The 23,565-nt window shown below is 37.9% G+C and overlaps 1 protein-coding gene and 1 long non-coding RNA gene across 2 annotated transcripts in view; one reads left to right on the forward strand and one right to left on the reverse strand.

Moving 5' to 3' along the window:
• LOC123001584 (uncharacterized) overlaps positions 1-23,565 on the forward strand; it is a 218,432-nt gene that overhangs the window by 23,542 nt on the left and 171,325 nt on the right. The window contains exon 3 of the long non-coding RNA XR_008960489.1: positions 1,202-1,441. This is a non-coding gene — a long non-coding RNA (uncharacterized LOC123001584). The remainder of the gene's footprint in view (positions 1-1,201; positions 1,442-23,565) is intronic.
• Positions 10,296-22,396, reverse strand: TNFSF18 (TNF superfamily member 18). The gene is made up of 3 exons (XM_026509022.3): positions 22,209-22,396; positions 15,400-15,430; positions 10,296-12,797 (listed from the first exon to the last, which is right to left on the reverse strand). Exons 1-3 carry the CDS (start codon positions 22,365-22,367, stop codon positions 12,451-12,453), a joined length of 537 nt encoding a protein of 178 aa, XP_026364807.2. The 5' UTR covers positions 22,368-22,396; the 3' UTR covers positions 10,296-12,450.

The raw sequence follows: 23,565 nt of genomic DNA on the forward strand, positions 1-23,565 counted from the left end.
ATTAATCCAAATGCTGGGGTATCTTCCCCAACCTGTAGCCTATTTTTCAAAACAGTTGGAACAAAGGAAGACCACCCTGCCTCCAAGCAGTCGCTGTAGCTTGTGATGTTTTACAGGATGTTGAAAAGTTCACACCTGGCCAACCTATAACGTCTATGTGCCTCATTAAGTGCTACTGTGTTGAAACAGAAGGTGGATTTTGTCTTACTGTTGGCAAAATGGGGAAATATCAAGCAATTCTACTTGCTAAACTTAATGTGAAATTTACTTCTGCTTTAAATGCAGCAACTCTGCTTCCTGATCCCAATGATCATCTTGAATATGATTGTTTAGACATTGTGCACTTACCTTATAGAGCAGGCTTTAAAGCACCTGGATTGGAAATTCTTTATGGATGAAAGGAGCTTTATAGAACAAGGGCATCTGTAGGCTGGATGTGCTGTGGTGACTCTTGGAGATAATTGAGGTCAAGGAACTGCCCCCAGGAACAGAAGGCTAAAATCATTGCCCTAATGAGGGCACCTCCTTTTGTCTGCTGGTAAGAAAGTAATTATATACACTGACTCTCACCATACTTTTTGATAGTGCATGCTTATAGTGCCATTTGGAAGGAGCAGGGACTGCTGATATCTAAAAATAAGTATATTAAGCACTCTATGGAAATTTTAGCTCTACTGGAGGCCATACAACAGACATCTAAGGTGGCAATCATCCAGGACATCAAAGAGGGGAAACCCATGTAATTAAAGGAAATCAGCTAGCAGGCTGGTAAAGAAACTATTTTTGGGGTACTCTGAATCCTCATATAGATCTCTCCAGGTATCCCAAGTATACTGCAAGAGACAAAAAACAAGCTAAAGAATGGGGACTTAATAACACAGAGACTACACTCCTCCTGGAGGCCTCAAACTATGGGAAAGATTGGAAAAATGAATCACACCTTGATAAAAACTATAGCTAAAATTTGTCAAGAGGCCTGCTTAACTTGGGATTAAACATTCCCTTTGCACTGCTCAGGATAAGGGCAGCTCCCCAAAGCAGGCTGAAATTAAGCCCTTTTGAAATTGTGTATGGGAGACCTCTCCGGGCTAGAGTTGTGACCTCCCTGTGCTCTGAAATCAATCATGAATTAAATGTTATAGGATATGTTCAAAATTTAAGTTAAATATTAAATAGTATGCATGAATTTGTTTCCACTAAGTCCAGTTACCTGATGAACCACTGCACCCCTTCATCTCTGGTGATCAGATGCTACTCAGGACCTGGAGGGAACCGGGACTTGATCAACTTGCTGTGAAGTGGATGGGACCACATGACATATTAGTGACTACCTAATCATCTCTTAAGTTGGCTGGGGTGAAACCTTGGATACATCACAGATGCGTGAAGCGAGCCCCACTTGAGGAATCAGAAACACAACCTGAAACTTCCTCGTGGACATGTGAGTCAGTGGAACATGGATTCCACAAACTTACTTCAGCTTTTTATGCTATTTATTTTACTACTAAAATGAGCTTAATAGTACTTATAATAGGAGTTGGCGTGTATATGTTCATCAAGTGGATTATGATTTGCATAGCTAAGGGGTGCTGTAAATGGGAGGGAACTGCTAAGAGACAGTTCCCAGCTTTTAAGTCCTCACCTAGCAAGGGTACAAATTATTTTCTAAAATAAGTCCAGTTGTTTCACTCCATGACCTCCCTCCAGTGTCCCAATTCAGCAGGAACTACTTAGACTCTAGACAATATCCTTTTCCCTTTAGTTCTGTAAGGTTATGGAAGGAAACAGTTGACAGGGAGGTATTTGTAGTAGGACTATATTATAATTAGTACATTCCTGCACATCAGCCCCTAAGCACACGGTAAGTTTATAGCAATCAATTCTGTTTAGAGTTTCTCAGGGAACTTGAAGGACCTGGCCTATGTTAACTGAAGACACCTCAAGCCCAAGTGGTGTCGTGTGGTGAACAGATTGGACCTGAATTCAGTAACATTCTGAGCATGTTTAAGGTAGGCTAGGTGAAGCTGTGATGCTTGGTAGATTAGGTGTATCAAATGGATTCCCAACTTATATTTTCAACTTATGGTGGGTTTATTGGGATGTAACCCAATTGTGAGTCGAGGAAGATGTGTATCTTTGTATAAGACACGTTTTAGCTCTTTAATTCTGTGATTTGAATTCATCTATCTCTCTTATTAGGTGTAACCTCTTAAATCTCAGTGCCTCGCAAATCTTCACATGTAGCACCTAACTGCACTTTGTACCTAGGAGAATGACGATAAATATTTGTTGAGTAAAATGAATGAATGAGTGAATAAATAATTTAGATAGTTTCTTTATATAAAATTGAGTCACCATTATATATGTAATTTAAATACCATATTAAATAAAGTATACCCTCCATTTAACTGCATTTCTAGAAAAGATCTAGAAAAGGCAACTAATAAGAATAAGCTAGAGAGATTTAAGCTTTTTAATATTAATCATTCCAAGCACAATGCAAATATCAGTATGCTAATATATAAAGTGTGAAGAGGCTGAATATGTACTTGGTTGCTCATTAAAGCTAAAAAAAAAAAGAAAACAAATTTAAGATAGAGAAAAGGCTTCCTACCTAATATAGTTAGTTGTAAGCTCATAATAACACAAAAATCATTGGTATATATTGAACTTTCTGTTGTCAGAAACTGAAACTATACTATTTCATATAAATAATTTTTCTTACTTTACTGATGAAAACACCTCCCTCCACAGAAGCTACACTCAAGCTCACATAGAGCATAATTGGCAGTCAGGATTTAGGCAGAGTCAGGATTTGGATTTAGGCAGGCCTCACTATCTAAATCTAAATGCATCTCTTAACCACGCAACTTGATTGTCTCTTCTGAGATGATACAGCCTAGAATATAACAGATGTTTTCAAATATTTTGAAAGGACATCTTAGAGTTGATTTGCCTCATTTTGTTGAAGGGAAAGAGACCCATTTACACTAGCTCAAGGAGAAAAGGTATTTGTTGAGGTGATTTATAAGCCCTAGAACAGGAACTGAATATTGTGTCAGAAACCAGCATCTCTGGGCATTGACTGTTTGCAACTTTTTCTTTGCAGCAAGTTGCATGGTCTCTCCTTCTTTTCCTCCCATTCATAAGGCAGCATCTGCTTTTTCTCTTACATCAGTTCTATTTCCTGCCTGTTAACAGCTCCATGGCATCATTTAACTTCTCCACTGCTAAATGATAGGTTTTCCTTCTATGTTCTAGATCAAATTCCTAAGAAAGGAAATTGGATTCTTCCAGTTTTGGTTTTTTTTTTTTTGGTTTGTTTTTTGTTTTTTTGTGCAAGCCTGGCATATACTGTGGATCTCCAGCACTCTCCTGAGAAGAGGGTACCCTGACCAGCCAACATTAATACCTGGTCTGTTTGCCACGTAGATGCCTCTTTCTCTCCATTCACCTTGAGATGACCTACTCTCTACCATTCCACAACTCTTTTCGCAATCAAGTTTTTACAAAGACTAGCATAACTTACCATCTCACCTTCCATTTACTCCACATCTGGCAACTATGCTTCTCATTTGTTCTTCTTTCCTGGAAATTTGGATTTTGTCCCCCCCATTATGCCACTGAAAATGATCTTGCTGATGTCACCAACAATTATCTACTATCAAAATCCAATAGGCAAGTTTCAGTCCTCATAGTGTTTGACTTCTTGGAGGCTGTAACATTGTTGACCACTCCCTCATTCTTAATCACTCATGGCCTGTTTCTGTGGACTTACTCCACCAGTTGACCTCATTTGTCCTTGGCTGCTACTCTATAAGATTCCTTTCTTATGCCCATCCTCAAATATTGGTGCTCCCAGGGCTCATTCAATGGCTCCCTTTTCATTCTAAACCCACGCTGTTGTGATATCATTCACAAGTGACCTTACCCTAAAGGCTGTTGACTTTCACATATTCATCCCATCCTATGAGACTCCTCCTGAGTTCTAACTGCATACTAGTTATGCCCACTTGGATATTCTACAAACATCTCAAACCATACACGTATAAAGCTGAACTCATTATCTCACCCATCCCAAACTTTCTCTAGATTCTCCTTCCTATCCCCTACTGTGAAAACACCACCATCTCCTCAGTATCACCAATGAGGTCCTTCCGTCTTCTCCATCTCTCACCTTGAATCAATCACTTTATTAGTTAAGACTCTGATTTCAATTAATGGAAACCAACTTAACCCAGCTGAGGAAAAAGGAGGAATTTGTTACAAAGGTACAGTGATTCTCATAGAATCCAAGGACAAGAATGTAGTTGGGCCATATAAATTAATAGTTCAATGGAGTTTCTTTCCATCTTTCATTGTTGCTTCTCTCTGCCTGTTCCTTTCATTCTTTTCTCTCAGCCAGATCAGCTTTCTCTGTTTCTCAGAGAAAACCAGAGGGAATATAGGCTACCCAATAACTCCACATTTTTATCTTGTCCAGTCAATCTGGGGTAGTTAATCCTGGACTGGTCAACCTCAACTAAGAGAGTAGGCTTACATGGTAAAAACGAGGCTGCTGAAATCCACCCCTGTGGATAAGAAAGTCTGATAAGGAAACCACTATGAACTTGGCAGAAACCCCAGTGGTATCTCCCATAGTAATTAAAGTCTGATGATTCTTTGACCCAAATTTTTCTCTCAGTCTGTTCCCTATACACATGGTTAATGCCATTGTCCTTATTTATGTCCTCATCTCTATTGTGGCTCATTTACTGCCATTAGAGTAATTATATATACAGTCCTCTGATCATTTGTATACATATCTTTTTCTGCTGGATTCTGAACTGCTTGAGGGCAGGCAATATATCTTTTTATTTTTGTATCCCCTCTGGTACTTAGCATAATATGTGGGATATAATTGGCCCCAGGAAATATTTGTTCAATGAATAAAAAATGTATTCAGTATCTTAGGGCCATTATTCATTTGGGTCCTCTATCTAACCACCTTGGCCTGAAAATTATGTCTGCCAATAACCTTCTGGTTATAATTAGAATTCCCATTCAGTGCTTCCTGAGGGAGGGGATATGCTAACTAATAAACTTCCATCCTCGTTTATATCTCATTCTCTTATGAGTTTGGTTATATGGTACCTTAGATATTTATAAACTCTAATATTTGGATAAAATTCCATTTCTGTACCTATAAATGTGAACACTGGACTTTAGACATGGTAATTTTACCATTCTGAAATAACCACTCTGAACATCCCTGTTGAAAAAGGAACACATAAACTAAGGCAGCATCTGTCAACATCTGTGTTTAGAAACTATTGGTCTGTTTATGAAAATGTTCATTTGATAGGCCAGTGATGGGTATTAAGGAGGGCACATATCGCATGGTGCACTGGATGTTATATGCAAATGATGAATCATGGAACATTGCATCAAAAACTGGGGATGTACTGTATGGTGACTAATATAACAAAATCAAAATTATAAAAAAAAAAAAGAAAATGCTCATTTGGAGTAAGTAGTAACAAATCTAAAGACTGTCAGTGCTTTTGCAGAAGAATTTGTATACATTCCAAAATCTCACATGTTGCTGAGACCTTTAATTGCTCTGTAAAAATATGTGAGGAAATAATACCCCTAGAGATATGCTTTCAGGTTCATGAGAGATCAATTTTCCTGAATGTGTTTGCCATAAAGAGTGATCAGTAACATAATAAACATTGTTGTAAGAACCACTTTTTGAGAAGATACCCATGGATGTTTCTAATATAAATTTTCGATAAAAGCCAAAGTTACAAGCTTAATTTAAAATTTGGTGAGGGGAGGCACCTGGGTGGCTCAGTTGTTAAGTGTCTGCCTTTGGCGCAGGTCATGATCCCAGGGTTCTGGGATCAAGCCCCGCATCGGGTTCCCTGCTCAGCAGGTAGCCTGCTCTTCCCTCTCACACTCCCCCTGCTTGTGTTCCCTCTCTCGCTGTCTCTGTGTCAAATAAATAAAATCTTAAAAATAAAATAAATAAAAAATAAAAACAAAAATAAAATAAAATAAAATAAAATAAAATAAAATAAAATAAAATAAAATTTGGTGAGGACATTACTGTAGTAGAGCAAGCTAATGTGTTCCAGAATACTGCTTCCTAGAGAAACAAGGATAATGAAATGATGACTATCTGATGATGGTGGTGGTATGGGCAATGGTGATAGAAACCAACTTTTACTGAGCACTTGTTATATGTGTACTTAGAAGTTTCAATGCATTACTTAGAGGTTTAAAAAACCTAGAGGAATGGAAGTGAGCATACCATTTTGAGAGGTTGTTTACAACATATGTATCTTATATCTTGCTGGTCATTCTATCCAAGAGCCAGCGTCCCATCTTTTTTGCTTATTCATGTCAGTATGTCTTGAGCTTTTTTAATGTTCTAAGCACTATTTAAGGTGCTGCTCGTACTGCATTAAACAAAGAAAATGCTTTTATCTTGGGACTTACCTTATGTTAGGGAGGAGAAAGAATAAGAGATATGTTAAAATCTCAACTTGAGAAATGACAAAGTTCAGAAACTTAGGAATAAATTCAAATCTGTAATAAAAATCAGTAGCAGCCACCATTTTAGTGTCTACTATGTTATCAAGAATTTTATGTAAATTAGTTGGTATTTTAAACCTCTTTTAAATTTATTATTTGACTCAACAAGTATTTATTAAGCTCCAAATATGTGTCAGGCATTGATAAGTAACAGTAAGCAAAATAAACAAGAAAGGTCTCCAAGAGGTCAAGTAATTTGTCCAAGATCCAAATAAGTAGTCAATGGCAAAACTGGAATTTGAAAACAAGTTTGACTACACAGTTGGAAGTTATAAAGCTATTGAAATAATCTTAGTGGCACAGACAAGAGACAGAGCAGAAAATAGGTCAGATTCTCTTTGAAAGTAAAGACATGATTTCCTAACAGATTAATTGTATGAAAAAGAAGAGTCAAGGTTTTGACTCAGAGGTTTTTGCCCTATACAACTGAAATGAGGGGGGCGGGGGGGCTTCAAGAAAAGCTAGTTTGGGAAAACATTTTGGAGATGTTGGATTTGAGATACCCATTATATCTCCAATGGAAATTGTTGAATAAACAGCTGGATTTACAAGTCTGAAGTAAAGGAGAGAAAATTGGACAAAAGATGTATATTTGAGAGTTGACAGCATACAGGCAGATAATGTAATATTGATTGTGGCAAGGCTCAGATGCCTTAGATCGCCAGTGTTGAAGTGTCAGAGTTGCCGTTGGGTTATGAAAAGTGAAGACCCTGACCGTTTTTCAGACTCAGAGACTAGAAGGCCATTTGTTCTTGTGATGAGAGATGGATCATGGTAAGTCTCAGGGGCAGCACCAGTGTTGGTTTTGTTATTGTTGTTTGTTCTGTTTTGCTTTTTTATTTATTTGTTTGCTTGTTTAGAAGCTTTGAATCTTTTTAAATACTTGGAGAAATATTCAACTGAGATTCATCACATGCCATAAAACAGCAGTTCTCAGTGTGCATGAGAATAACCTATGGGCCAGACCATATTAAAAAATCCATTTGATCCCTAGTCCTCAGTCCTAAAAACATTTACTCAGTAGACTTGAAGGAGGCCTAGGAATCTCTTGTTTTTTCCAAGCATCCCCTGTGAATCTGATGTAGTCCATAGACTTCGCTTTGAAAACCTCTGCCATTGATCATTGAATAAATTGAATAAATTGTTTTGCCTTAGGATGTTATAAAGACAGTTGCTTCTTGGTACATCTGCTCAGCAAAGCTTAAAACAAATAAGATTTTGTCCTGCTTTAGTGATTCAAGACAAAGTAGCTTATTGGCTATTTTCCCTTAGTGCGAGTGAATTTATAAGGTTCTTTATCTTACTTACAATAACGATGTTCCTCAGAACAGGTTTTGATGGGGAAGGAGAGTACTTGAGAATAGTAGGCGTTGGCATGGAAGACAGTAAGGACAGTGAGACTTTCCCCACCGGACTCTGTTATCCAGAGTACATATAATAATGTTAAGTTCTTACCAATGCTCAAGTAAATTTATGATTTATTTATTTACCCAATAGACAAAAAGGATTATGAGTAAGGCACTGTGTCAGACTCGGGACTTTTGGACATCAGATTTGTCTCAGAGATTAGCTCATTGGATAGGAGATACAACCCATAAGCAGGGAGGAAAGGTAAGAGGCTCTCTGAGTCTTCCATTCTGTGAAACTTAAACTCGCGAGTTCACCCCAGTCCGGCTTGGACTCCGCATGTTTGAGGCCCAGGGTAAGCAACATGCTACCCCTGTGGTGTCCCTGGATAACACCAAAGCTGGCTGGAAACAATCACTCTGGACATGAAAATCAGAGATTCCCACTCTGATTATGCAATTGAAGCAATGAGGAAGGTGGTTTAACCTAATGATTCTGTCCATTAAATTTTCATGTTCCTATTCCCAAACACTTCCTGAGTTCTTTGAAGCAGGACCTATAAACCCTCCAGTCTACTTTCCCAAACAGTGTAATGGGATTCATCAATACTGCTACATGTCTTAGAGTGATAGCTCAACTAAGCTGCTTTGAACTCCTTAAACTAGTTAACTGCTAACAGAATCCAGTACATTCAAATAAAATAAATAGGAAAGTCTGCATTTTACTATCTAGAGCATTCACTGTGGACCTAAAGAGAGTCTGCTTAGAGCTCAGCACCAGGGGAAGGTTTCTTTTTCCTAACAAAACAGTGTGTGTTAAAACAATTTTTTTTTTTTTGGATGAAACAACTCTATTTCCTTCATGCTTCTCTAATTTTCCTTGATTTTCAAGTAATTAAAAGCAGTGTTTTATGTTCATTTGTAATAATGTTCTTAAGCCTAACTTTTCTGAATAACTTTCCTCTCCCTCTGCCGTTGTATTAAGCTCTTATTTTATTTCTCGTGTGATGAGAGTTTGGAGCTTTTTGTATTTCTGCATATTATCATAGGTCTCTCTGATCCCTTTTTGACATCCGAGAGTATGACTGGTTATTAAAGTGGGATTCTACCTGATTCAGTTTCAACTCAGGCATAATATGACTGAACTAAGATATCGAAGTGAGAGTAAGACAGTTGCCCCCACCAATATGCAGAATTTACAAAAGGAATAAGGTAAGCCTCTTTCCTCTGATACTCTTTGACACAATAGCTGGATCAAGGACATAAAGTAAGGGCAGAGGGGTAAGAGAGTTTGTGATAACATTTATAAAGACAAAGGTGTGGCCATGCTGTGAGTCCCCACCCACTCCATTTACAGGAGAAATGGGGAGCAGTGAAACTTTCTAACCTTAAGCCTGGTAGGAGGACTTCAAGGGAACCCCTAAAAGAGCTTTCAAGTGTATTTCTTGTAATTGGGAGATACAGAGAACTAGTGCCTGACTCCCACCAGAGAAAGCAAAAGTTGACCTCAAGCTAGAGTTTGACCCCCCCCCCCGCAAATCTGTTGGGAAAAGAAAGGCCAACTCCTTGGTAGTGGAAATGGGAGAATCTTGCTAAATGATACTCTCTGTAGGTGCAAAGCATGTGTACAGGTTTCTTGTGGATAGATGTGGGACTCACAAGAGAGTCGTGATGCATAGAGTGACTTTGCCAGGGTCACTAGTGACCCCCAAAATAGAGATGCATCGTATCAGATCAAGAAAAGTGTATGTACCAAGGTATCCTTTAAACTTCTACCTGAAGGTAATCCTCAGACTCCTCACCCATAGTTGATCAGGTTTTTGTTTCTCCTTCTCACATAAAAGTTTTTTAAAATGTCCTCACCCCCACCAATGAAATTGCTTCTTTAAGATCAAACACAAAAAGACAGGAATTTCATCTCCAAGATGAACAGATATACTTCATTTAAGGAGTTAGTTTGCCCCATCAAATGCTCAAAACTGCACTACTTTTGAATTAACTGCCATCTTCAGAAGCAGAGACTTAACCCACAGTGATATTCCACACTCTAGATAAGTTTTGATGGGCAAAATGGAAGGTAAAAAAAAAACACAGTATAAGAGGGGCTGGTGACTGCTTTCTTGAAGAGGATGAGTGAGGTGGAGTTGAGGAGGTGGGTGGAAGACAGAATATGAAACTGTCTAACTCATCAGAAATTGGGACAGCTTATAATCAAAAGCTAATTGCATCCAGCTCTCACTTTTGCCTAACGCTAGCCAAGCAAGTGTTTCATGTGGGCAAGTTTTTCTCTGATGCCCCTTCAAGTTGTCAACATCACTGACTCTAAACTGATAACCCACAGATAAGTCAGCTACAGACCACTTACCGATATACATTTATTATAGGTTTCGACTATCTGAAGAAAAAAGGAAACAGAGTATACATGAAAATGAAGGCTAAAATTACAACACCAGGAAAATTCAAAGTTCATCTGTTGGTAGCCCTCGCTCTGGCTGCAGCTGCTGAGATCACTCTTGCCCTGAGAAATCATTGCCATGTGGGACTTTTGCTGGGGGTATGACGATTTCACTCTCTCCCTTGCCTGCCTTGATTGTCCCAGGAATGAGACAGGAGCAGAGAGGAGTCATTAAGAAGGAGAGTTTTACAAACAGTAGTGTGCCAGTGAACTGGATCTCCAAAAGGAAAATCCCTAATTTGTAGTGCTGCCAATTTCCATGGTATAAATAGTCCGACCATGGCCAATTTTAAGGATGACTATAATTAATAACCAGATTGCAAATTTTTGAAAATTTAACAATTAGCTGTCATGAGCTTAGTGCCAGCGCACTCTGGCACACTGCTGCTGATAACTCAACAACAGTCAATAACAAGAAGTTTCCATAAATATGTGTGATATAACTTTAATTTCCTGAGAAAATATGCAAATGAAAGAGAAGCAGGGTATCTAGGTCTTTGGCCAGTACCGCTACTTAGCAGATGTTTTTTAAAAAAAGACTGAGAGACATCTTGGCCTCAGATTTACTCTGCTCCCCCACAATTTTTGTTACATACAATACAAATATTTTTAAATTAACTTTATATGTAATACTATTAATTAACATAATATAGCTTTTTACAAATATCCATAAATATTTTAAATTGGGTGATCATGTAATCATATTACAAACCTCTCAACAAGAACCACAAATAGCTAATTAATCTAACAGAGTCTAAAAACTTTAGCAGGCTATCATTGAATTGAGTGCTATTCATTATTTTTAGAAGTTAACACGTTTGACCAAGACAAGCTCTTTCAAGTGAGGAAGAGGATTTAGTGAGAGTAAGCCCTGAGCAACACCCTTGTGCTCCCTGCTTCAAGCAGGGAAAGGAAAAGTAGTTTGTTAAGGAAGGAGAGTAGGTTGTAGTTTTATTCTACCCTCCTTGAGCTGAAAGGGAATGCATCTCTTGATAATTAAATCTGCTAAGCTCAGAGACTTAACATCATAGCTGAAATACTAACGCTAAAGCTGAGATAGTATGATTTACTGGGGAAGCCCACTGGGCCTATCAATCATTAGTTCTATAGGTTGAGGCAAGTTACCTGTGTTCTAGATGCCTTCATATTTTCATTGTTTATATTGTGCCAAAAACACCTGCCCCATTCACTTCATAGAGCTGCTCTGTGATATATGAAAGCAATTTGCAAACTATGGAGAGCCAGCTAAAAATGTGAAATTATTACGTGACATAATACGGTACTGATGTGATACCAATTTCTAGGGTTTAATTTTATGATTACTAATGATTAGTCTTTCTTTACTACTGACAACATTTAGACACACATCAACAACTTCTCATGAGCCCTATGTCAAGGTTCAGAATGAGTCCTTTGACCAGCTGGTGTTATAAAGCATTCTGCATCCTGAATGTGATGAAATCAAGGGAAATTCCCAAGTAAAGTGCATTCCATTCTATACCATCTGTGCCTTTGCCCCAATAGTCCTCTAGAGTATTCTCTGTCTTCTTAACATCATCACATCTAAAGTGGGGTATTGATGGCATATCTGTGGCCACCCTCCCAGTCTGGCTACTTTTACTAGGAGGGCCTCAAAAGACAGGAGCATGGGAAGAATAAAGTGAAGCAGCCCAAGAATATGAGAACAAGGCCAGGCCAATACCCTGGATCTTTTTTTGCATACCGGGTAAGGCTCCCAGGGCAATAAGACAATTTTTCCACACCCAAGGATTCACGAATTAGATACAGACTCTTTGAGAAGCTTCTTTCCTTGAGCCACCCACAGTCATTTATCATGGATTAGTAAAGTGTCTTTGCTGACCCAATGTCAGAGGTGAAGTAATGTCTCTGGCCTGTCCTCTGAGTCTCTTTTGGATAAGCTTGAGAGATGAAAATTCACATGCAGAGGGGTTCTATTTGTGTTGATTTATATACTCAGACAAACTGCAGGTGTTGGAAATCTGCCTCCTCCAACACACTCACCGGCATCTCTGCATGTGCTAAAGGTGATAAGGAGGCCAAATCGAACCTCTAGGAGTTGTAGTGGGGATTTGCTAGCAATAAGATCCCCCAGTATGTATTATTTTTTAGAACCTGATGGTCAGAGTTGTATATCAACTCTAGTATATCTCCAGCATGGAATTCATAAGTCCCTCCTACATTTTGAATTTTAGAGTTGTTTGTTAGAGCTTGTATGATGTCTTCATTTTTACATAGCCGCACCTCAAAAGGAGCTGGTTCCTTGTAGGTTGTATTGGGAGCCACTTGTCCATAAATTAGATACAAGCCATTCTGAAGTATCTCCAGTTTCTCATCAGCTGTCTTATTCACACAAGGAAGCTTAGGACAAGTCATTTGCCATTTTAAAGGGAATGGTCCTGTAAGAAATTTACAAAGTAAAAAAAAAAAGGAAAACATAGTTATTTATTTCATTCCCTTCCTGATTATAGTTCTTTCCCACTTACAAGTTGTTTCTTTACCTAGTCTATATTAGTTCTCTCCAACCACAATTTTAATATTTTAAGTATCTATTTCTTGTTTTAGAGAAATTGCAAGTCCTCGGTGTATCTCTTACTTGGAGAGCTCTAAACAAATGGATGTAGAATAGAAAAATGGGTTAAGTTTTAGGTGCCATTGCATCTCTTGTCAGTCAATATTTGTGAAAGGAACTAAAGAAGAAGAAAGGGAGAGAGGAATCATACACCAGGATTGCGATAACCAAAGCTGGCAGTCCAGAAAACATATTCATGCTTTGCTATGTAAATACTGTTTACTGTGTATCATTTTATCGAGACCTTCCTCATTGTCTACATAAAATAGTGCTCTCCTGCCACTCTCCCCTTTATCCTGTTTTTGTTTTCTTCGTAGCAGTTGTGTCACCATCTAACATATTATAAATTAAGTTGCTCATTTCTTTATTGTTTATATTATACCCATTTGAATATAACATCTTTGAGGACAAGTGTGTCTCTATTTTGTTCATTGCTCTGTCTTCAGCACCTAAAAGAGTTCCTGGAATCTGATGTGTGCTCAATAAATATTTATTGATTGAATGATACATCCATGTTCCTGAATTAGGTGCATTATGTCTAAATTATGGCTCCTCTCTTTAGTTTATGGGGGTATACCCAAGATCTACTTGGGATATCATGGTAAATTCATGAGTTTATAAGTGGAAATTATTTGAATTTTTAGATATAAAAATTTAAATTTTTAAATGTTTAAATATAAGTATCCCTAGTTTAAAACTGTCACAGGGAATGGAGAAAGAGTCAAGACTTGGTCACTTATTTTCATAGGAATATGTGGAATTTACATATTTTCCTAATGTTAATTGTTTTTGCATAGTAGTGTGATTTCAGAGCTCCAGGGACTCTCTTGATTGTTCAAAAATACCTATTTGGCCCATTCTCTAATTTCCCTAATTTTTTTTATGAGGGCAAAGCCTTTATCTCATAATTAGAAAGAAATCTTGATAAGAAAGCAACCCAGAAGAAATCACACATTGACTTAAATTGTTATTTATATAAATGATTGATTATAAGGCTGTGAGGGTAGATTCTGAAGGAGAATGGAGGAAAGATCATTAGAGCAAGAAGCAAAGTCTCTTTTTATCTCCAATGAGCCCAAAGCCCAACAATTTCTTCCTGCTTTACACATAATACATAATAGACAATAGACGAGTCGCCAGGAAAAAGTATCACTGGTTCTGAAAGAATAGGAGCCACTGACAGACTTGAGGCCACTTAGCAGCACTTGAGATTCTCAACATTTTATCACCTCAAGAAGGAATTTCAAACATATCATGATTTCCACTCCATTTACTAGAAAAACAAAAACAAATTACAAAGACAGAGACAAGAAGTAAAAAGAGATCCCCTAATTCCCACAAGCCAGGGAAACCCGGCATTTTGAATTGTATAGGAAAACAAGGATTGTAGTTAACTTTAAAAACTTCTGCTCTCAGCTGAAAAATGTGTGTGTGTGGCCTGAAATATGTAAACAATCCAAATGTATTTATTTTCAATTTATTTTATTTCATTTATTTATTTTTTATTATGTTTTGTTAGTCACCATACAGTACATCATTAGTTTTTGATGTAATGTTCCATGATTCATTGTTTGTGTATAACACCCACTGCTCCATGCAATACGTGCCCTCCTTAATACCCATCACTGGGCTAGCCCATCCCCCCACCCCCCTCCCCTCTAAAACCCTCAGTTTGTTTCTTGGAGTCCATAGTCTCTCTTGGTTCGTCTCCCCCTCTGTTTCCCTCCCCCCTTCATTTTTCCCTTCCTTCTCCTAATCATCTCCCTGCTATTCCTTATGTTCCACAAAGAAGTGAAATTATATGATAATTGTCTTTCTCTGCTTGGTTTATTTCACTTAGCATAATCCCCTCCAGTTCATTTTGTATGTATTCTAAGAAATACCCTAAGGCTCAGTGTACCTGTAAACTTTAATGTGTTTTCTTAGTACATACCAGGTCATTCATTCTAAGGGAAAGTGGCTCAGAAGCTGAGAGGATGGGAGAGGCACAAAGGAAGTGGACATTTCCCTGGCTTTCTTTCCTTTTCTATATATTTGGAAACAAAAATGTCACCCTACACACACTCTACTGAGCACCAGCAATATGTGAACTGTGAGAAGAACTTTGAGTTTGTCAGAGGGAAAGGTTGTAGAAATTTGAAACTTGTGCCTATTAAAACACAAAGTTAGAGGTGGATTCCCAGATTTCAGGTTCCTGGCCCTGTAACAGTGATGCATATTCCTGCCCAGAGATGTGACCTTGAATGTAAGTTTCATCGAGGCATGGACTTGACTGTCTGGTTTACCTCTGAAGTCTCAGCTCCTAGACAATTGCTTGGCACATGGTAAGCTGTTATAAATAGCAGTCGAAAAATGAATAAAGATGGGCTTCCTTCTTGTATCAAATACTAAGAAAAGTAAAAAGGAGGTATGCAAGACAGGTTACTCACCAAATTTAGCTATGCAGGGCTCACTGGCAGTCTGTAGGGGAAGAAAAAGAGGAACTGGTCAGGAGGATGACAGTGTCACAGGCTTCTTGACCGGTTTTATTTAGAGCTTCAGATCCTGAAGCAAACTTCTTTTCCCTAGCCATATTAAAAAATCCTTCCCTCCACCTTATCTTGCCTGTTTCAGCTTTCCTTTGCAGATGGCTGGCTCTGTCCTTTCCCTTTCATTACCTAACTGCGTTTATGGGTCTTCTAGACAAAAGTTAAGGTCTCATTCCATCCACCTAATATCTACACACAGGACAACTATTTGATCTTGGACTATCCTCCTCTTGGGTTTTAGAAATTATCTATAAACAGTAGTCTCCACACCCGAGTCACTACACAAGGTGATCCATTGGCATGTGAAAAGAAAATAATAGAATTTCTAGTTAAGTTTATTTTTATTTTTAATAATATTAAATTAAACTACAGAAATATTCACAATGCAGACTGGTAAAGCCACCCTTATTTAATATTCAGACATCACACCGTTTACAGTAACTGAGATACCCTGAGGAGACTAGTTTCAAACTGTTGCAACATACCACAGTTTACTTGCTACAAGAAGCCATCAGTGTGGTTAATTCTATAAATACTGGTATTTAAATGCTAAGGGCTTTAAAATACTTAGTAAAATAAGGTATAACCACAAAAAAATTTTTTGTACCATGTAAAGTTCATTGGTTTCTTTTAAGAGACTGTTTGAACTTAAAGATATTGCACATTTTTCTTTTATGGGATTTCTTTGGCTGCTGTGGTAGGAATAAAGCAAAGAGAGGCCAGGGCAAAAGCAGTGAGACCAGTCAAAAGATGACTGTAATCATCTAGGCAAGAAAGCATGGTGCTTCTGACCAAAGTGCTGGCTATCCTGACATGGATATGGGATGAGAAAATGAGAAGACAAAAGATGACTCCAAGATATTGGGCATCAGTAATTGAAAAAATAAAGTTGTTAATCACTGAAATGAGCAAGTTTTAAGAGGAGTAAATTGAGAGGAAAGAATCATGAGTTCCCTTTGGGATATATCAAGTTTATGATTGATACTTAATACATATCCAGGTGGACTCAAGTGTCAGGTAGGCAGTTGGACCTATGAGGATGGAATTTAAGGAGTTCTGATTATATAAATTTTGGAATCTTATTAAGGCATGAGATTGTGTGAGATTGTCAAGGCCGTGAGGATATACATAGAGAGGAGCGTTGGAACACTGCAATGTTTAGAGGTCAGGGAATGAGGAAGAAACACCATAGGAGAACACCAAAGGACACTAATAAAGAAAGGCCAGTGAGTCAGAAGGGAAACCTGAAGAGTGTGATGTTGGAAACGAAGGGAAGGAAGTATTTCAGGGAGACATGATCAGCTGTATCAAATGCGGCCGATGGGTCGAGTGAGAAGAGGGCAGGGAAGTAACTGGTGGATTTGACAATATGGTAGTCATTGGGGATTTTGGCAAAAGTAGTCTCTGTGATGTGGTGAGGACAGAACCTTAATTAGAATAGATTTAAGGTTAAATGAGAAAAGAAAATTTGGGGGAATTTTGCTGTAAGGGAAAAATGGAAAAATTAAGTGGAGCCTGGATGGGGATGAGAGGTCAAAGAAATGTTTTGATTTTGTTGTTTTTCTTAGTCTTTGGTTTTGTTTTAACATGAAAGAACGGACAACATGGTTATCTGTTGCCATTTGATGGGAATGTTCCAGTAAAGGGGGGAGGGGTGTGGAATAGAATGTAAGAGCTAGGAGATAAATTGTTGGAGCAATCAATGTCCTTGAGTAGGTAAGGGGACAGAATCTGGTTCACAGGTGGCCTTAGATAGGTGCATGAACAGTTCATACACAGTGACAAGAGGGAAACAGTCTATGTGGACAAAATTGCAGGTAAGTGGTAGATATGTTGGGGAGCTTTGGAACTTCTTTCCTGCCTACTTCTATTTTTCTTGTAGAACTTGGAGGCAAGGTTTTCAAGTGGAAAAGAGAATGGGGAAAACATATTGCATATTTAAACAGAAGTCAAAGGAATAAAATAGTCCAGTAGAGGAGAGTGGAGAAATATAGGTTATGACAGTCAAAATCATGAATCAAAGTAAATTAACTTGGAATATAACCTTCAAATTATTGTGTCACAAAGTGTTAAACTAAGGTTAAGAAAATAAAAGAAACACATTTATTAAATTACTAAAATATTGTCTTGGTTATATTAGAAATGTTTGTATGATATTAACTGTAAGATATAATATTTTGGTAAAAGCAAAACAGTTTTGTACTGTGAATAAACTATATGAAGCATGTCATTCTGTTCATCCTTATAAATTTCCATTTTGTATATCTTTTTATTATACATAGTATTAGCACTTATATCTAACATAATAAATTAGCATATATGGTGGGATTATATTCAAAAATATTTTGTTGATAAGAATATGTGGTCCATATATACAATGGAATATTACTCAGCCATCAGAAAGGATGATTACCCAACATTTGCATCAACATGGACGGGACTGGAGGAGATTATGCTAAGTGAAATAAGTCAAGCAGAGAAAGACAATTACCATATGGTTTCACTTATTTGTGGAACATAGGCATAGCAGGGAGATCATTAGGAGAAGGAAGGGAAAAATGAAGGGGGGAAAACAGAGGGGGAGACGAACCATGAGAGACTGTGGACTCTGGGAAACAAACTGAGGGTTTTAGAGGGGAAGTGGGTATGAGGATGGGCTAGCCCAGTGATGGGTATTAAGGAGGGCACGTATTGCATGGAGCACTGGGTGTCATACGCAAACAGTGAATCATGGAACACTGCATCAAAAACTAATGATGTACTGTAAGGAGGTGCAATCATCAAGTTTGGATATGATTGTTCTTGCTCTTGCAGTTATTTCATCCTCTTTTTGGGGTATCTTAGAAGAAGTGCTGAAATTCAATTTAGTTTGACCCATGATAGGCATGTGATAGATTCCCTTATCTTCAGTTTTCTCATTTATAAAATGGGAGACATAATAGCACCTAGCTCACTGAGGGTGCTTATTGGGCAATGTAATATTTGTTAAGACAGATCTGGTCCTGCTCATTAAATTTTAGCTGCTTCGATAATGATGCTGATTATAATGAAGAACTGAACAAAACATTAATCACCTATATTCCCAACTAGCATTTTAAGCAAGAGAAACATACAATTTCTAGTCCTTGCCTCTTCGGCAGTTTATAATCTTTCTAGAAAGACATGATTACACACATGAGGCAATTGGGTAACAATCTAAATATAAATGAGTGCCAAAATATGTGGCACAGATAATATCTGTGGTGTCTACTATCATGCCTAGAGAGTGTGTAGAGAAACCCAAGGCCACAGACAAATTAATTGCCAGAGACAGAAATCCTAGATACTGTGCTTGGGCTGCCTTAATGTCTACTTAGAACTGCAGAAACCACCACTGACATCTTCTGTTGCCACAAATGAAAATCTGTCTAATCGCAAAAATCATCTATTTGGCAGCAAGGTATAGTGTTTAGCTGAGGAAATGAAATAGATGAGCAAGGAATATCTGCTTTATTAAAAGTCTTTTTAAACTTATCCTCATTATGATTTCAGTAATAAATATGCAAATATGAATCACTGCAATCTATGTACATAGCAGAACCTGCTATGGGTCAGGCACTGTATGGTCTCCTTAACCCTTACTGCAGGTCTGTGGGATAAGAACTAGCATGCCCATTTGCAGATGAGGAAGTGCATCTGAGAGGGATTAAGTAACTAGCCCAACGTCATGCAGCTGATAAAAGGCTACGGGGAGATCCAAACAGCCTGTCTCATTCAAAAGTGTTACCCCTACTACTCCGTGAGGGCAGTTTCTATTTATAATTCTGTTTGGAAGGAGTAAATATCCATTTATAAAGAAGTATATGGGACTTTCCATTTAATTTAATTCATTTTTGCTTAGAAGGAGCAATTGCTCTTGTAACCCCATTATGATTTAAGCCCAGATTTAAATGCTTGGATTCAAATGGCCAAAACAGTAATTCTTTCTCCAAACCAACACTATTCAGATCATCATTTGGAAATAGACTCTATTCTGCTTTTAAGTACAAGCACAACTTCCCCTTTTGGAAGCATCCTTCATTTCATTGAAGGAGGGGACTCTTCTGAACATTTTTTGGGGGGAGGTTTGTTTGTTTGTTTGTTTAGAGGTAACCTCTGTGAGGTTATTTTCGCTGAGGGGTAGACCAACTCCGTGGGTTCATAGACAGTCCTGTCAGCTGAACATCTTTTGAAAGATGGGGGGATGGGTGGGTGGAGAAAAAAAATTCTCCCAAGGAAATTTCTGTTGGTCTAGAAGGAGCCAATCTTCCTGTCTAATGGTTTTTGAATTAGTGCCTAGAGAAGTTGGAAAGTGAGATTTTGCATATGAAAACTAGAGTGGAGACCAAAAAAAAAAAAAAAAAAAAATCAAAAACAAAAACAAAAACAAACCCCCCCCAAAACCAAAACAAACAAAAACAAAAACACAAAACAAAACAAAACACAAAACCCTCCGAGGTTCATGCGTATTGTGAGAAGGTGGAAGCAGCCAACTCATAATGACTCACCATCTCCTAGCCACACAGCCCTCCTTTCCTAAGATACTTATTTGTGGCCAATAAGGAAAGGGAAGTGCAGGCAAGTGAAAGGTGAGTTCATACTGCATCGCGTCAGCCAGGCCACTGGCTTTTCCTATAGGAAATAAGCCTTTATGACATCCAATCAGGACAATATCCTGAAAACCTTTAAAATTTCCCCAAATTTGAAATAAATTCTGGGGTATGTCTTTAGAGGCAGAACCTTTCTTTGAGAAGATGCACTTTGTCTAGGAGAGAGAATCAGAGCTCAAACACATGGGATTGGTCAAGTTCAATTCTGGCAAGAGGTATCCTAGGTGCCTCTGGCATTATTAGACTTCCTCTTTCCCTTTGCAAGAGCCACTGTGTTCCTTTAAGAAGGACATTTCCAGCCTCTTCTCTATTGGTTCCCCAGTCATATGCAGGAACAGATAATATCTATAACATATTTTACATTCTTCAGGGATATCTGGCTAAAACTTGAGGTGGCTTTAGAGGGATAAAGTCTTCCAAAGTTAAGCTATTGCTATTCTCACCCTTCCTTTTCTTCACAAATCAAAACACTCAGAATTTCTGACAATTCTTTTCTTTCTGCTCAAAGCTTCACTGCTCCAGGAAGTTCAGATTTCTGCCTGATACATTCCTGGAGAGAGTAGGGGTGTGATTAGAAAGACCTCTGTTGGGGCGCCAGGGTGGCTCAGTCATTAAGAGTCTGCCTTCAGCTCAGGGCGTGACCCCAGCATTCTGGGATCAAGCCCCGCATCAGGCTCCTCTGCTAGGAGCCTGCTTCTTCCTCTCCCACTGCCCCTGCTTGTGTTCCCTCTCTTGCTGGCTGTCTCTCTCTCTGTCAAATAAATAAATAAAATCTAGGAAGAAAGAAAGAAAGAAAGAAAGAAAGAAAGAAAGAAAGAAAGAAAGAAAGAAAGAAAGAGAAAGAAAGAAAGGGCCTCTGTTGTATGTCCTTATGTACAGTTAGTGAATACAGATTAAAAGTTTACTGTGTAGAAATGTGACCAAAGCTACACTTCCCCTACCTAAATTAATACCAGCAACTACCATGTACTTCCTCCTGCATCTTTTCTCAATTGCTTTTAAATATCTTAAGTAGTAGAAGCATATCTTTGGAGCTTTTACTGGCTAATCCCCTTAGAAAAATATTTCTGCAGGTGCTAATTTCACATCATAGCCCTTTCTTAGATAGGCATATATTACCTTATTCTCTCCAAGGCTCAGAATCTTCAAATGTACCCCCCAAAGAGGCTAAATCCTAAATTAAATAAAGCATTCCTTGTTTTCTTTTTGGTCAGTGCTATGTAGTCAATAGTTGGAAAAACTTCTAAGAAGAACCTAATATATCTTCATTTCCTTTACTAGACCCACAACTTGGACTGGAGCTCAATGGGAAATTCCTGATAAGCATCAGGGGCTTCCCAAATAGGAATGTGCTTCCTCCTTCCTCCATGAAGCCTTCCCTGATCACTCTAGCCCAAAGTCGTTGTCCCCTATTTTGAATTCCTAAAGCATTTATGTTCTATAATACCCTTAGATAAATTATTAATCACTGTATTTTATAGCTAGAAGGGGCACTGTAATGAACAAATTCATTCTCCAACTACCATTTTTCAGATGAAGAAACTGAGAACCAGAAAGATTAAATGTCTTTCTTAAGTTTATACGGTTAGGGAGACCTAGAACCAGAATCCAGATCTTACTCCTAGTTCAGTGCCATTTCCTCCACAAAGATGCACTAACCACCTGTCACTTACTTTATTCTCTCTTCCATTATCTTCTTATATCTTTTCCCTCAGTAAGACTATAGCTTACATCCCATTCCTTGAAGGCAAGCATATGTTTTTTACCTTTATTCCACCAAGAGGATTTAACAGAGTTCCAGAAAGGGAGAAAATATTCCAAGGCATCTATCAGCTGACTGATTTAATTAAGTGATTCTATCTAACCCAGTTATGCAGCTAACATTTAGCATTTTCTAATACCTTTCATTTCAGAACATTTAGATAAGCCTCAAAAGCCATGTGCCATGACAAAATTGAAATTCTTTTTGCATTATCTGTACCCACATATCTCTTCCAACTAGCTCTAGCAATACTGAGTGACAATGATTTAAAAAGACTTACAAAAGAAAGGCAGCAATTTTAGGTACTATTGTCTCCTTACCTTGAGTGGAAGAAAAGTAAGAATTAGTGTACTGAAGGAGCAAAGCAACAGCAAAGGAACTATTGTTGAGTAGAGGAACCATTGCTTCCAGGATGTTCTGGGTGTCCCTTGAGGACTTGAATGGCTTAAAGGCATATCTTCCATGTGGCTCAAACTCATTCTCTGCAGGAATAAGAGCTCTGGAAAGCAGAAATTCACAAGTGATGGTCCAGTGATGCAACTAGTCAGTTTTGTGGTATGGTAATTAGCAGTGGGTGTAATAGGCGGGGTTTTCCTTTTGATTCTGTGTGTTGGAAAATGATACTTTTGGGCTAAGTGATGACTCTCATTTGGCACAAGACCAAATGCACTGGAAGAAACAGAGGGCTAGAAGCCAACACAGACAGAGAGGATGAAAAAACCAAGAAAAGGAATATTCAGAAGAAAAGAAGTTCTTTTCTGAATCATGAGGAAGTATAGTAGCATTACAAATTATTTTCAGATAAGAAAATTACTTTTATAAGAAGAAATAAAGTTCAAGATCAAGCCCTTTCATGCTCTAGATATCATGCATGTGTAAGGCAGGGATTGGGGAGGTAGGGAGGCTAGGGTCCACGCTTTGGAAAAGGAGAGAGTTTCATCAATTTCTAGGATATAAAATATGCTCATTCTGAAATAGTCTCTAGAAAAACTGCTGCATTACCAGAATTTCATTTTAAAAGAATATAAATACAACAAGCTCAGTTTTATCACATCTCATCATTTTAAAACCCTGAAAATTCCATGCTGGCATCAAATAAAGTTATCATACAAAAGGATATTTTCCTACACTAGCACGTGATGTGAGCTTATACTCTACTCCGAAATACTCGAGTTTCTTCCTCGCACCAAAACTGCTGATTTACTACAAAACTGAGGAAGTCCCTGGTTCTCTGTACCTGTCTTTCCATCTGTTAAATGGAATATTTACCTTTTTTTTTTTTTTTACAGAATGCCAGCATCATGTACTAGAAAGAACATGGATTTTAAAATCATTCAGACCTGAAAGGAGAGCCTGGCACTGCCCAGCTCTTACCTGGCCTTCAGCATGATACTTGACTTCTTTGTTTCCTTACTTTTAAAATTGAGAAAATTTCCACTTCATAAGGCTTGAGAATTAAATAAATATGAAAAATCTGGTTTATATCAGATGTTCCACAAGTTTTTATCTCTTTTCCCTTCTTAGAGAGACAATAAAGATTGAATCCATCATAAAATCCTAGAAAATAATGATTTAAAAGAAATATTTACAGTGGGGCATTATTCAACTGAAGTTCATTTAAATAAAAGGAGATTAAGTGAAAATATTTTGAAGAAATTTTTTTTGAATCTGGGAGAA

Source organism: Ursus arctos, unplaced genomic scaffold (genome assembly GCF_023065955.2).
Source record: "Ursus arctos isolate Adak ecotype North America unplaced genomic scaffold, UrsArc2.0 scaffold_2, whole genome shotgun sequence".
NCBI classification, from domain to species: Eukaryota; Metazoa; Chordata; class Mammalia; order Carnivora; family Ursidae; genus Ursus; species Ursus arctos.

Excerpts from the sequence above, each read along its gene's own strand:
- TNFSF18 (XM_026509022.3), bottom strand. The coding sequence starts at position 22,367 with ATGAGTTTGAGCCACATGGAAGATATGCCTTTAAGCCATTCAAGTCCT. Across the intron at positions 15,431-22,208 it reads TTACTTTTCTTCCACTCAAG|ACTGCCAGTGAGCCCTGCAT; the intron begins GTAAGGAGACAA and ends CTTCCCCTACAG. Across the intron at positions 12,798-15,399 it reads GCCCTGCATAGCTAAATTTG|GACCATTCCCTTTAAAATGG; the intron begins GTGAGTAACCTG and ends AATTTCTTACAG.